The sequence below is a fragment of the Manis javanica genome, chromosome 4 (genome assembly GCF_040802235.1).
Source record: "Manis javanica isolate MJ-LG chromosome 4, MJ_LKY, whole genome shotgun sequence".
Lineage (NCBI taxonomy): Eukaryota > Metazoa > Chordata > Mammalia > Pholidota > Manidae > Manis > Manis javanica.
This window is the reverse complement of record NC_133159.1, coordinates 41910939-41927255: the sequence shown is the minus strand read 5'-3', so window position 1 is coordinate 41927255 and position 16317 is coordinate 41910939. Positions and strand designations below refer to the sequence as shown.

General features: G+C 37.3%; 1 protein-coding gene across 10 annotated transcripts in view; it reads left to right on the top strand.

Annotated features, from left to right (window-relative positions):
• The window catches only part of TUT4 (terminal uridylyl transferase 4), a 163072-nt gene that overhangs the window by 80074 nt on the left and 66681 nt on the right, over positions 1–16317 (top strand). For all 10 annotated transcript variants that reach the window (XM_073233936.1, XM_073233930.1, XM_073233929.1 and 7 more), the window contains exon 4: positions 1267–1383. In XM_073233936.1, the coding sequence (XP_073090037.1) occupies positions 1267–1383 (117 nt within the window). The remainder of the gene's footprint in view (positions 1–1266; positions 1384–16317) is intronic.

The following is a 16317-nucleotide window of genomic DNA, read 5'->3' as shown; positions in this document are numbered from 1 at the left end:
ATTCCCCAATAAGGACAGATTTGAAAGAATTTTTATACTAAAGAATTGGGATGACTAGATTGAGATTAATTTTTTATTTGTTGCTTTGGGCAAATTATTTAATCCTTGAGACTTATTTGCTGTGCCAGTTAAATGGGGAATCCTAATAGGGTTGTTATAAGGTTAATAGATAATCTATAAGTGATGGCATTATTTATTTTGGGGGCAGGACTGTTGACAAATTTGGGGTAGGTTTCTCATTTTTAAAAAATCATGAAGTAAGAATCTTTTTTGTCAAGAGTTGCAGCCTGTTGAAGATCAATCTAAGATAAAAATTAAGCAGTGCTGCATTTGTGGTGAAGATATTAGAAATAAAATTTTAAAATTCATCATGTATTTACTGTGTTTTTATAATTTTTTATTGTGCCACCTTGGGTAGAGTGTTGACTTTAAATTCAAATATACATGAATTTAAATTCAGCATCTCCCACTTAATAGTGTTGTATCCTTGTGGAAGTTGTAAGCTCTATGAGCTTTTGTTTTCACATCTTTAAAATGAAGATAATACCAATCTTAATTGGATTCTTAGGGGAATTAGAATGACAAATTGAATGACAAATTAGAAGCACTTTGCATAGACACATAACAGGAACTTTGGAATTCAGCTTTTTAAAGTTATTTCAAGAATACATATATAAAGTATGACTTTAAGTACTGTGACTGAGAACTTCCATATGTCACAATTGCTCCATTTAGAGTAGTTACCTCAAGGGGGTTGTCCCTTAATTCCCATGAGGTGATTGATTAGAGTTTTTTCGCAAGCAGCTTATTGGACTTGTCTTCCATATTTGCAGTTCATTTTTTTGAAATACCCTATTAGGAGTGTGGATTTTACTTTTTTATAGTAATCAAAAAGACAAAGTTTGAAACCAGTTTTTCAGAGTTTTTACTTAGTTTTTAAGAGTAAGTAATAAGACTGCCTTTCTTATCTTCTGTTGGATTCTAAAGACTATGTGTTAGATAAGTCTCAAACACATTTAGCATTATCATGATATTGTTGAAAATTGTATGATATTGTTGGAAATTATATGATCTCTTATGATGACTTTTAAAAAGGGACAACTCTCTTGTATATGTAAGTACTCATTTATTAAAAACTTACATCTTCAATGTTTTTTTTTTGTCTCTACATAATTATATCACTCACATATATAGTAAAAAATTTACTTCTAAAATTTCCTGAAAAAATTGTTTTTCTGAAAAAAAATGCATTTTTTAACTTTACAGCGCTCACCAGAATATACCAATTGCCGATACCTATGCAAACTTTGCTTAATTCACATTGAAAACATCCAGGGAGCTCATAAACATATAAAGGAGAAACGACATAAGAAAAATATTCTGGTAAGTTCTTTTAATAAAGTACATATTTTTTGAGTGATCAAACTATATCGAGTATTTTTTATTTATGAAACTAAAAATGAGGTATTTTGTCCAGTCTTATATTTAGTAACAGAACTGATAGCTTTAAAAACTGTGATTGCCCTCTTTATTTTAGGTGGTCAGGAGGGGAACCAAGATCAGTTTGCTCATCCTAAAGTAAAACTGTTTAAAACTGTCAGGTACAGTTAGTTAGTACAACTGATATTTATTGAATTTTTAAGTGCTAGGTCTAGGCAGTGGTAAATAACACAACCATGGTTCTTGCACTCAGAGTTTTTAAAGTATTGGTGAAGACATATTGAATAAGGATTGAAGTATGATGAATTACGTTAAAAGGGGACATGTGATGCTAAGGAAGTCCTAAGGATATTTTACTTAGTCCAGAAGAGGCATGGTATCTCTGAGAAAGTGACATTTGAGTTGAACTTTGAAGGAGTGGTTTAAAAGGCAAAAAGGTAAGTGACATAGAGGGGTAAGTTGAGAGCATTTTACACAAAAAGCAGTGTGAATAAAGGTCTCTAAGTCAGAAAACGGCGTGAGATAGGGGGAACTGAAAAAGCTTAGATTGAATTAAAGAGAGCTGGAAGGAAAGTGATATGAGAGTAAGCTGGAGACATCTAGACCATACAGGGCCTTATAAGCTTCAGACTTTGGGAATTCTTAATTTTTTAGTTATTTTTATTAGAATATTTTATAGACATAAATACAAGTAGAATGTTTTTCTTTTTAAATTGTATGTTAATTATACTATATTAGCTATTTAATTTATTTTCCAAGTTATAATATTAATACTGTATAACCTATTATCTCTAAGTTTCTGCTATATTTTCTCTGAGAAATACTCTTAACTGACCTTCCCAATGATTCTGAGTTAGGTGCTCCTCCTCTCTGCTCCCATAACAGCTTGATCAGAAAACATAATACATTGTATTACAAATGTCTGCACTCTCTCCTCTTCTAGACTTCAGTATCCAGTATTCTAGAGGGCAGGTTTAATTTCTTACTTATTTTTGTTTATGTATCACTTAGGATAGTGTCTGATACATAGCAGGTTCTCAGTATATATTTTTTTGAAAAAACAAATGCATTGAAAAAGTCAGGAACTTAGACAGAAAAGAAATCATTCAGAATTTACCAGCCTATTATTTTGACTGATTAGAGCTCAGAAGACTTAACAGAGATAAACTGGCAGTTCAAGAGATATAATAACAGAAATTTCAAGAAATATTGAAAGATACTGATAATTAGTTCCAGGAAGCACAGGGAATAAACAAGAACCTTAAAAAAAAAAAGCCAATACATTTTCTATATATTGCAGGGAAATTTTAGAGCATTACAAATCCAACCAAACAAAAAACCTTACACGCAGCCATACTGGACTTCTGCTTTGGTAAAGTTGGAATAACAGACTGGATTTACTTTCTTTCTGAAATAACCAAAAAAAAAGACAAAAGTAGCTAACAGTGTTTTTTAGGCAGTGAAGGACAGGCAAAGCATGGAAAACAATTGATATGAGTCCAGTGATTACTCCAGTTTCGGAGAATATCCAGATTGTACTATAGGAAGAGGAACCAATGGACTCCCAGAGTTGGGTCCAGAGAAGTCCATGGTGGCTGGAATCCTAAAAATGAAGGAAATTCTGATATGCAAAACATAGATAAACCTTGAGGACATTATGCTAAGTAACATAAACCTGTAACAAATACTGTATGGTTCTATTTATATGAGGTACTTAGTCAGAATCATAGAAAGTGAATGGTGGTTGCCAGGGCCTGGAAGAATGGGGGAAAGGGGAGTTACTGTTAATGGGTATAGAGTTTAAGTTTTACATGAGGGATGGTGGTGATGGTTTTACACAATATGAATGTACTTAATGCTACTGAATTGTACACTCAAAAATGCTACTGAATTGTTAAGACAGTAAATTTTATGTTAATGTATATTTTATCACAATTTTAAAAGTTGGATGAAAGTTATGTCCATTCTTACCACTTCTATTCAATGTTGTATTAGAGGTTTTAGGCAGCACAGTCAGGCAAGAAAAGAAATAAAAGCCATCCAGATTGGAAAATAAATAAAACTATATTTGTAGACAATATAATTGTTTATGTAGAATATTCAGTGAAATCGAGAAAAGAGTTCATATAACTGAGTTTATCAGGGTTGCAGAATACAAGATGAATTTGCCAAAAAATTGTATATTTATATGCTAACAATAAATAGTGCAAAATTGAAATATAAAAACTATTTACAATAGCATCAAAAATATGTAAAACTTATCACAGAAAGCCATAAAAAATTCCTGAGAGAAATTAAAGAAGAGCTAAATAGATGGAGAAAAAAGCTTTGCTCATGTATTGGAAGAATTGGTAGTATTAAATGTCAGTTCTTTCCAGACTAATCTAGAGATTCAATACAGTCCCAACCAAAATCCTGAGTTGAAAAACTGATTTTAAAATTCATATGGAAATGCAAAGATCCTACAAGATCCAAAACAACTTCATAAAAGAACAAAGTTGGAAGACTAACACCACTTGATTTCTAGACTTAAAAAGCTGCAGTAATCAAGACAGTGTCTATTGTCATTAAGTAGACAAATAGATCAGTGGAACAGAGTGAATCTAGAAATAAGCCCACACATGCGTGAACAACTGATTTTTGACAAAAAAATCAAAGGGAATTCGTTGAGAAATGATAGTCTTTTAAAATATGGTTCTAGAATAATTAGCTGTCCATACATAAAGAACTTGTGTCCATATCTTGCACTATATTAAAAAAAATCTCAAAATGAATCATAGACCTGAATGTAAAACTTTAAAGTATAAAATTTCCAGAAGAAAAAATAGAATATCTTTATGACCTTGCATAATTTCTTAGATAGGACACCAAAGGGAAAAGAATGATTAATGGGATTTCCTCAAAATTATAAAATTCTGCTCTTTGAAAGATACTGCTTAAAGTGTGCACAATATTCATTACACTGGGAGAACATATTTGCAAATTATATATCTGGTAAATCGTGTATCTAGAAAATATAAACAACTTTCAAAACTCAGTAGTAAGTAAACAATACGGTAGAGACATGGGTGAAAGATTTGAGCGATGCGTCATTAAAGAAGACATACAGATGTTAAATACATGAAAAAATGCTCAACATAATTTGTCATTAGGGAAATCACTACACTTATGAATAACAGCTAAAATTTTTTAAAAAGACTGAGTGTACCAAATGTCAGACATGAAGGAACTGCAAGTCTTAAACAGTACTGGTGGAAATCTTAAATAGTATATCTACCTTCTTAAAAGATTAATTTTTAAATTAAAAATTGAGTTATAACAGTTGACATATATAACACTATTATTTTTGGTTGTATAACACAATAATTCAATATATATTTATTTTGCAAAATGATTCCTACAGGAAGTCTTGACATCTTACACCACACGTAATTATAATTTTTTTATTGAGATGATAACTTTTAAGATTTACTCTCAATAATTTTCAAATATACAATACAGTATTACTAACTATATTTACCATGCTGCACAATAAATCCCCAGGACTTATTTTATAACTGGAAGTTTGTACCTTGACTACTTTCACCCATATTCTCTACCTCTCACTCCTGACCTCTGGCAACTACCAGTCTGTTCTGTGTATCTGTAAATTTGGTTTATCTTTTGGTTTTTGTTTTCTTAGATCCTACATGTAAATGAGACCATATGGTATTTGTCTTTCTCTTTCTGACTTATTTCATGTAACGTAATGCTGTAGGACCCATTCCTATTGTTACAAATGGCAGAATTTCCTTTTTTTTTTTTTAAATGGCTGAATTCATTGTATATCTAGATCACCTTTTCTTTATCCATTCATTCATCAGTGGGCATTTAGGTTCTTTCCATGGCTTGGCTATTGTAAATAGTGCTTCAGTGAGCATGGCAGTGCAGGTATCTTTTTGAGTTAGGTTTTTTTTGTTTCCTTGGGCTAAATACTTAGAAGTGGAATTGCTGGATCATATCGTAGTATATCCAATTTTGAAAATATTTTGGCATTTTTTAAAGTTTAAAGATATACCTAATATAAAATTCAGTCTTGCTGTTCCTGTGTTTTACCCAGGAGAAGCAAAAGCATATGTCTATACAAGTAATTGTGTATGACTGTTCATAAAAGCTTTATATATAATAATTAGGCCGAAAGTGCAAACAATCAAATGTACATCAGTGGTATATACACAAATTGTGGTATACTATTCAGCTTATAAAGGAATGAACTATTGATTTACACAACACCATGGAAGTTATCTTTAAATAATTATCCTGAGTGAAAGAAGCCAGACATTAACAGTATATCCTGTGTGATTCCATTTATAGAAAACTGTAGTAAATGGAAACTACAGTCATAGAAATCAGGTCAGTGGTTTCCTGAATATGGATGTAAAGGGGGTAGGGAGTGACTACAAAGGAATATGAAGGAATTTTTATGTGTGCTTGATAATGTTTATTATTTGGCTGTGGTGATTTTATGACTGTATACATGTGTCAAAAATTAACCAAATTGTAAACTTTAAATATGTGTATTTTATTCTATGTCAGTTATATGTCAGCAAGGTTGTTTTTAAAAAGCAGCAAAAAGGAAAGTTTGGGTTACTCATAAAGGTGCAGCAGTTTGGAATGTGGCTGACTTATCAGTAACAGTAGAAACCAGAAAATAGGTGAATAATATCTTCAGAGTTCTGGGGGAAAAGGGGGAACCTGTCAACCTATATTTCTATATTAGATGAAGTTATCTAATGGTAATGAGTACAGAATATATTGACGGACAAATTAAATGAGAGCATTAACCTTCAAAAGACCCTCAGTAAAGGAAATGATGTATTTTAAACTAAAGGAAAATGATCCTTAGGAAACATGAGAGAGGTGAGAAGAAATGAGAGTTAAATATGTATTGGTTGAATAACTGTAAAGCAACAGTAACAATAGCATTCAACTTGGGGAAAAAAATAGCAGGCTAGAACTAAAATACTCAACAATTATAGGATGTACTTTTGAAGAGGGTTATCATTGTTAAAGCTTTCTAAACATTTCTGATTTGGGGGAAGAATAAAGATACTGGTTTATATTAGATAATGTTGGGTTAAGCATGTATGTTGAAACATTTAGGGTAAGCAGTAAAAGAGTACTGATAGAGTAACTTCCCAACTAGTAGGTAGAAAGACTGAATAAGATAATGAAAAAACTTCTATCCTAAAGAATGGATAGGATGTGGGGTAGGTAGGTGGCTGATGGTTTTAGGAAAAGTAGATCAAAAAGAAAGCCCAATCAAAATTCACCTTACACAAACCCATAAAGACAAACTATATTTTCTAGTTAAAAGACTAGGATAAAAAATATTTTTTAAGTGTCATTGCTATACAATCTTATGTTGGTTTCAAATATATAACACAGTGGTTCAACAGTTACCCATTATTAAATCCTCACCCTCTCTATTGTGGTTACCATCTGTCAACATAATAAGATGTTACAGTCATTGATTGTATTCTCTGTGCTGTACTACTGTCCCTCTGACCAACTTACATTGTGATTGTGAATTAATTATGCCTCCTCAGCCCCGTTCCCCTCCCCGACAACCTCCCCAACCCCTCTCCCTTGGTAAACACTGTCCCTTCTCAGTGTCTGTGAGTCCACTGCTATTTTTGTTCCTTATATTTTGCTTTGTTTCTATACTCCATGTAAAAGTGAAATCATTTGGTATTTTTCTTTCACCACCTGGCTTATTTCACCGAGCCTAATATCTTCTTGATCCATCCATGTTGCAGATGGCATGATTTCTTTTCTTTTTATGGCTGAGTAATATTCCATTGTGTATATGTACCACTTATTCTTTGTCTACTGATAGACACTTAGGTTGCTTCCATATCTTGGATATTGCAAACAGTGCAGCAGTAAACATAGGGGTGCATATAGCTTTCTGAATCAGGGATTTTTTGGGGGGGCTGGGAGGTAAATTCCTAGAAGTGGACTTACTGGGTCAAATGGTATTTCTATTTTTTAGTTTTTTGGGGAACCTCCATATTGCTTTCCACAGTGGTTGCAACAGTCTGCAGTCCCACCAGCAGTGTAGGAAGGTTCCTGTTTCTCCACACCCTTGCCAACATTTGTTATTTTTTGTTTTTTGGATAGTGCCCATTCTAATTGGTGTGAGGTAATATCTCATTGTGGTTTTAATTTGCATTTCCCTGATGATTAGTTATATGGAGCATTTTTTCATGTGCCTGTTGTCCATTTGTATTTCTTCGGAGGTCCACCCATTTTTTGATTGTTACTTTTTTTTGGGTATTGAAGCATATGAGTTCTTTATATATCATGGATTTTAACCCCTTATTAGATGAGTCATTTACAAATATAGTCTCCTATACTGTAGGATGTCTTTTTCTTTTTCTGATGGTGTCCTCTGCTGTACAGAAGCTATTTAGTTTGATAGTAGCCCCACTTGTTCATTTTTTATTTTATTTCCCTTGCCTGAGGAGATGTGTCCAGGAAAAAATTGCTCATGCTTATATTCAAGAGATTTTTGCCTATGTTTACTTCTGAGAGTTTTATAGTTTCATGATACCTTCAGGTCTTTGATCAATTTTGAGTTTACTTTTGTTTATGGAGCTAGACAATAATCCAATTTCATTCTCTTACATGTAGCTGTCCAGTTTTCCCAGTGCCAGTTGTTGAAGAGGCTGTCATTTCCCCACTGTATATTCATGGCTCCTTTATCATATGTTAATTGACCATAGATGTGTGGTTTTTATCCGGGCTCTCTATTCTGTTCCATTGGTCTGTGTGTCTGTTGTGCCAGTACTATACTGGTTTGATTTCTGTAGCTTTGTAGTAGATCTTGAAGTCAGGGAGTGTAATCCCCCCAGCTTTGTTTTTCCTTCTCAGTATTGCTTAGGCTATTCAGGGTCTCTTGTGGTTCCATATGAATTTTAGAACTGTGTGTTCTAGTTTGTTGAAGAATGCTATTGGTATTTTGATAGGGATTGCATTGAATCTGTAAATTGCTTTATGCAGGATGGCCATTTTGACAATATCCATGAACATGGGATAGATTTCCAGTTATTGGCGTCTTCCTTAATTACTCTCATGAGTGTCATATACTTTTCAGAGTATAGGTCTTTCACCTCCTTGTTTAGGTTCATCCCTAGGTATTTTATTCTTTTTGATATAACTGCAGTTGGAGTTGTTTTCCTGATTTCTCTTTACATTGGGAGCCTAGCCATTCTGATACAAATAAGATCCAGCTCCTGTCCTGGAGGGGCTTTACAGTGCAGCTGGCAGGGAGGGATTAGTTACAGGACCTTGGGGGAAGACTTTTGGGGATGGGGTAGAAACACTGAAGCCAGCTTCCGGGAGGAAGATTTAAAGATAAGAAGGCTTGCCTCAGAACCCTGGGGGCACCAGAATCAGAACTCAGACACTTGTGCCCTGATTTCCATCCTTAGTCATTGCTACTATTTGCTTCTGGCACAGGAGGCAGACACCGGGAAGGCTGCTAGCATTGAGTGGCTCTGATGGTAAACTTTTGTGCAGGAGCACCTGAACTCTGAAACAGAGGTGGGAGGTCACACCTCCTTCTGATGTCCTCCAGGATTCAACCCAATGTGGGAGGAGACCCAAGTGTTCATGGTGCACATGCCTGAGATCGTGCTGGTATGCTTCCTTATCTGAGATCATGACCCCATGGAGTGTGACTTTATTGACCAGAGGACACTGGCCTTCAGCAGCATGATGCTAGGTGGGTGTGAGGCCAGTGGGGGGAAGGCAGAGCCCAGGGCCAGCATCCCCTGCTCAGGCCAGTGTCCCCCATAGAGACCAGTATCTCCCACTCAGGCCAGTGGAGAGAGCTCCAGGGCAGTGTGGGCACAGCTTCCTCCTGGGAGTTGGCTCTTTTCTTGAGTGGCCTGGGAACACAGAGGAAGCTGTTTCTTCATTTTGTTTTGTTCTGATTTTGTACTTGCTCAGTAATTTGTTGGTCTGCTCTGCTTTCTTATTCAAAGAGTAATAGCTTTATGAAGAAGGGGTGCTATGGTGCCCAGAAGCTCGAGATTCTTTATCCTCCAGTGCCTGGTTGTATTTTGTGGTGGCCCTAGCTTTTGGTGTGCCATGGGCAGGACTGCCTTTCTGTCTGGCTTTTGTAGTAGTCTAAGTCTGGGTGGGCAGTTTGCTTGAGCTGCTGCCTTTGTGATCAGCTCAGGAATCTCTGTTGAGTTCCCTGTGGGCGGGTCCACCCTCTGGCCTGTAGGAATGGCAGGGCTGCAGAGTTAATCCATTGGGCAGACCGATGTGCCTTGGCTGGGTGTGCAGCACGAGGGTTGGACACCTGCAGCAAGGAGGGAGCTCTTGGGGCTGGCTCCTCCAAGCACCTCTCTGGCTGGGCTGAAATGGAGCCATGCAAGCTGGGAGAGTCTCCCTTTGCCTGATAGGCAGGGAAGTCTGATGCTGCCGCTGAACAAAGTGGGTTGTTTGTCAGCAGTGCACATAGGGAGGAGCCTTGGGGCTGCATTGTCAGCAAGGCGGATGGAGCATCTGGGGCTCCCTAGATTTCCCAATCTGTTGGGCCATGGAAAGGCTGGGGAAGTACCCTCCACCTTCCCTTTCTTCTGGGGATAGTTCAGTCCAACTCTCGTGCCCTATGGCACCCTTCCCACTGCTGGGAAGTGTTTCAAACTGCTACCTCTGCTTTGAGTCTCGGGACTGGCAGAGCATGCCTGCCCTCCACACTCTCTGGAGTCAGTCTCCCAGAGTGTAATGTCTACCCCTGGGTCCAGCCCTGATAATCACCAGAACCAAATGTAATGTGGGCTTGTGCTCCTATAGCAGATCTCTAGGGCCAGGTGTGCAGCACTCCTGGGCTCCTGCCCTGTCCCCACTTAGTTCCTCTTTCTCTTGCCTGTGGCCAGAGTGTAGGGGTGGGTCTTGGGTCTTGCTTAATCTTGGCTTTGCTGCATCACCCTTTTCTGTGTGGTCTTCTCTTCTGCCTCAGGTGGAGGGGGTCTGTTCTGCAGTCTCCAGGTCATTTTCAGGTGTAGTTGCATTTGCTGTATTTTCCTCTTTTATGTCTTTTTTGGGAGGAGATTTCTGTCTTGCTTTCCTATTCTGCCATCTTTAATCCTCTCCTCCCCACCTATTCATTTTTTATTATGTTTCTGTTGCCCAAGGAGATGTGTTCAGGAAAAGTTGATCATGCTTTTATTCAAGATATTTTTGCCTGTTTCTTCTAAGAGATTTATGGTTTTATGACTTATATTCTGGTTTTTGATCCATTTTGAGTTTACTTTTGTGTATGGAGTTAGGCAATAATCCAGTTTCATTCTCTTACATGTAGCTGTCCAGTTTTGCCAACAGCAGCTGTTGAAGAGGCTGTCATTTCCTTGCTATATGTTCATGGCTCCTTTATCATATATTAATTGACCATATGTGTGTGGTTTTATATTTGGGCTCTCTGTTCCATTATCTGTGGAACCAGTACACATTTTTGACTCATAAATAATTTATTGTTTATCTTTAGCTTCTGCTTTAGGCTATAGAGATCTAAAACAAATAAAGTACCATAACCTGTGGACATAAGGAGTTCACAGGCACTGGGGGCAGGCACATAAGCAAATGTTTGAAAAAGAATCTGGTGTCATAGCAGGTGGTTATTAGAATATGCTGTGACAGTAGATTGGGACTTATGTAACAGAGTTAGTGTAGTAAGTTAAAGAAGGTAAATAGAGAATCGAATCCTGGTTCCTAAAACTTTTGGCAAAATAAAGAAATTAGAAAGTATCTTTATAGAAGAAAGACGAGCATGTATAGAGTTTCTGAAGTGAGAAATGGCACATTGTGTTCAGGGAACAACTAGTAGTTTAGCATAACTGAAGCAAGCTGGCCAAGAAGAGGATGAAATACATGCCAGTTGACCAATTGGGCAAAAGCCTGATTATGAATCAATGATGTGTACTATGTTAGAATATTTGGATTTCATTTTGAGGTTTATGGAGCTTAGTGACATGTATTTTCTCAAGATCACTCACCCTGGCTTCTGTGTGAAAGATGCCTTTGAAGGGTCTAGGTTTGGAAGACTTATTAGTCTTCATGATAATCTAGTCAGGTAGTGATGCACATTTGATATGAAGTAGTAGTTAGTGAAAATGGACTTGAGGTTAGATCTTTAAGAGAGGTTTAGGATGCAGAATTGGAGAGGTGGAGGCCTATAATGTCTAGAATGATCATACTGTATCTAATTTGAGATTTTACTGTGATTATAGTGGTATTTACTTAGAGGAAATACAAAAAGAATGTTTTAGAACATACTGAGCTTGAAACACTTGTAGGACATATCAAGTAGAGATGTTTACCATTTGGTAGAATATAAGGATCTGAAATTTACATTAGGAGCTGAATATTCAGGTTTGGTAATCTTCAGCATATTAAAGTCATGGTTATGGACGAGATCACCCAAAAGAGTGAGAAGGAGAACAGATCAAAGAACACAAATGCTTAAGGGCCAAGTAGAGGAATATCAACCAGTAGATTGGAAAATGATCAGAAAAGTAGGAAGAATAAAGAGGAAGATATCAAAAAAGCTAAAAGAAAGGTATTTCAAGATGATAGTCCAAAGTATATGATGATACAGATAAAAATAATCTAAATGTAAAAATATCTGACTTGTCAACTAAGGGGGTTTTGATAATCCTGGTAAGAGCAGTTGCTGTTTTAGAAATAATGACATAGTTTTGAGTGAGCAGGTTAAAGAAAAGGCATATAGGCTCAACTTCCAGAAAACTTCATTGTGAAAGAAAGGAAGATTGATAGCTAGAGAAGAGGCACACAGTATCTCTTTTGTTGTTGTCAATACCTCAGAACAGTTCATAGTTTAAATTTTTTATTAATTTGAATAACCATTTGGATTTATCTTTATCTTTCTTGACTGTAAACTACATGAGGGTAGGGATTATATGCATTCTTTTTTTCTCATTTAACTCCATATGTAACGGAGTGCCTGGCATTTTGTTGCTCCATAATATTTGTTGACTAATTACTTAAATGGAAGTAGAAAGAGAATAAGCTTTGAAGTTAGATCTAGATTTAATTCTCAATTCCCCCCTGTAATTGTAGAAAGATACTTAATACCTCTAATCCTCAGTTTTCTTATCTCTAAAATGATTTTGATAGTATCTACCTAGATTGTTGTATAAGTTAGGTGACATAACATATGTTAAGTCCCTGGGACAGTGCCAGACCCATAGGAGTACTCAATAAATTGTGGTGGTTGCTGTTAATGTAGAGGTGGAGAGTACTTACTCAATAAAACACATACCAGTAGATGGGGCAGTGTTTAAAATGAGGAGGAGAGTGAATTGATTACCTGAGAAGGTAAAAAATTTTAGGATCATTTTTTTCTATTTCTGCAAAAAAATGTCACCAGTATGTGATAAGGATTGTATTGACTCTTTTGATCACTTTAAGTAGTTTTGACATCTTAACAATTTTGCCTGCCAATCCATGAACAAGGGATGTCTTCCTCTTTATTCATGTTGTCTTTAAGCAGTGTTTTGCTGTTTGAGTGTAAAGTCTTTCATCTCCTTGGGCAAGTTAATTCCTAGATATTTGTTGTTTTTGGTGCTATTTTAAATGGAATTGTTTTGTTTTCTTTTCAGATTCTCATTGTTAATGTATAGAAATGCAAGTGAATTTTGCGTGTTGATTTGTATCCTGAGTTTGTTTATTAGTTCTAACACTTTTTGGAATCTTCAGGGTTTTCTACATACTAGATTGTTATCTGTGAAAAGGTCATTTTGTTTACTTACTTCCAATTTGGATGCCTTTATTTCTTTTTCATTCCTAGTTCCTCTGGCTAGAACTTCTCATAATATGTTGAATAGAGGTGGTGGAAATGGGCATTCTTGACTTGTTCCTGATCTTAGAGGAAAAGCTTTCAGTGTTACATCATAGTATCTGATATTTGCTGTGGGTTTTCATATGTGGTCTTTATTATGTTGAGGTAGTTTCTTATTCCTAGTTTGTTGAGTGTTTGTACCCCAAAAGGGTGTTGAATAGCGTTAGATGCCATTTTGCATCACTTGAGATCACTTGAGATGATCATGTCACTTCTGTCCTTTTATTGTGTTAAGGTGGTATGTTACATTGGTTGATAATTGTATTTTGAGTACCATCCTTGCATTTCAGGAATAAATTACACTTGATTGTGGTGTATAATTATTGTAGTCTGCTGAGTTTGATTTGCTGGTATTTTGAGGATTTATTGAATGTTTTTAAGAATAACTGGTAGGGATATGGGGTAGGATGAAGGTCCAGAGACTGGAATTGGGAAGCTAGTTAGGATGCTCTTGTCTCTTGGGCAAGTTTCCCTGTCCTAAATGAATTTTTCTAGAATTTACTGCATCTCAGTAGAAGGCACCACTTACCCAGTTGCTTTGGACAAGCACCTTTGAGTCATCTTTGATTCATCTGTTTTACACCCCACATTCAGCCAATTATCAAATTCCATAGAATTTACCTCCAAAATATTGTGTATTCCAAATTTAGTCATCTGTCATACACCTCTAGTCTTTCTCTTTTAGTCTAAGCTACCACCATCTCTCACCTGGACTATTTCTAATTTACCCCTCTTCCTGTCTCTCCCACCCCCAGTCTGTTCTTCATTTAGCATCTAGGATGTTCTCTTAAAATATATCATATCATATTACCTGCTGCCCATAGCCCTTCAGTGACTTCCCAGCTTAGAATAAGGTTCTAAGCTCATATCAACTTTAATAAAGTCATATAATATTTGGCTTCTAGTTAAATTTTCAACCTCATCATCTTTCAGAGTCACCCCTCACTAAGCTCCAGACACACTGATCTCTTCAAATAACATTACGTATTTTCTTACCTCTCAGTCTTTGCATTTGTTGTTTTCTATGTCTGGAATGCTCTTTCCTCCAGAAATTTAAGTTTCTCTCTCCTTCACTTCTTTGAGGTCTCTGTTGAAATATTACTTCTATAGAGTGTTTTCTTTCTCCACTCTATTCTAAATAACAGCCCGTTCCCATCAGTCTGTAGCTTCTTACTCTGGTTTATTTTTCTTCATAGCACTACCTGACATGATAGTGTATGTTTATTTATTTATCTGTTGTCTTTTTCCTCTAATTAGAATGTAAGTTATATAAGGTAGGAATTTCATTGATTGTATTCAATGACAAAGGATATATGGGTCTATCAGGAGAACATGAAGATGATCAGTGATATGAGGATACAGTGAGAATGTTTGGTGGAACAACATTCTAAAGGAAGTAGAATAGGCTTATTAATAGCATAGGTAGAGGAGTATGTTCATTGATTTTCTTCTATCTTCTTATTTCCATGACAGTCTAGCAGTACAGTTCAGAACATTTTGTGGTATTCTCTGTATAACAAGATAACTTTGTTGGGGGTGGTGTGCAGAGAAAAAGATGGCAAGAGTAGGAAGGGAAGGTGGAGTGCTTCTCCCAAAAACACATAAAAGAGGAAAATACAGCAAATACAACTAAATCTGAAAATGACCTCAATATTACAGAACAGACCACCTACACACATGGAAAAAGAGAAGACCACACAGGAATGGGTAAAGTGGCAGAGCCACGATTTAGTGGGACCCAAGCCCTCCCCCAAACTTAGCCTACAGGCAGGAGAAAGGGGAACAGTGCAGGGAGTTGGGAGGAGCCCCAGGAGCACTGCACACCTGGCCTGGGAAGTCTTCTCCAGGAGCCCAAGCCCACGTTACAGTTGTTTCTGGTGATTAGCAGGGTTGGACACCAGGGACAGGTGGAACACATGGGGAGGCTGAGACTCCAGCTGTTGTGGAGGACAGGCATGCTTTGCCAGTCCTCAGACCTAAAGCAGAGGTGGCAGTTTGATACACTTGACAGCAGTGAGAGGGTGCCAGAGGGGCGAGGGTTGGATGGAGCTCTCTCCTCAGGAGACAAGGCAGGTGGAGGATACCTCCCCAGCCGTCCCTCAGCCCAGCAGGTCTGGAATTCTCGGTAGCCCCAGATGTTCCATCCCCATCATTGGCAATGCAGTCTTGAGGCTCCTCTCTGTGTGCACTGCCAGCAAGCCAACCCACATGGCCCAGCAGCAGAGTCAGACTTTGCTCCCTGTCAGGCAGTGGGAGACTCTCCCAGCTCTCCTGGCTCTCTTTCAGCCCAACTGGAGATGTGCCTGTAGCCAGCCCCAAGAGCTCCTTCCTCCCTGATTGTCCAAGCCTGGTGTGGTGTATCCCGACTTGCCCCAGAGGCTTATGTAGGCCCACCCACCCCATTAACCCAACAGCCCTGCCATTGCTGCAGGCCAGGCAGAGGGTGATCTTGCCCACAGCTATCCCAGCAGACTTCCACACTGATCACAAAGGCAGTGGCTGAAGCACATTGCTGGTGCAGACTCAGACCCCTACAGAAGACAGAAAGAAAGGTGGCTCCACCCACTACACACCAACAGCTGGGGTTCCAGCAAAATAGAACCAGGCACTGGGTGTAAAGAGTCTTGAGCTTCTGGGCACCATAGAACACCTTCATAAAGCTATTACTCTGTAGGCCAGGAAGCATCACAGAGCCACCTAATACAAAAGAAGAAACACAGAAACTGACAAATGAGGAGGCAGAGGACTATGTTCCAAACAGAACTACAGGACAGGATACCAGAAAGAGGGCTAAATGAAACAGATCACCAATCTTCTTGATAAAGATTTCAAAATTACAGTCATAAACATGCTCACAGATTTACAGAAAAATATTTACGATCTCAGGGAGGACTTCAACAAAGAAAAAGAAGACCTGAAAAAGAGCCAGTCAGAACTGAGGAAATACTTAACCTGAAATGAAA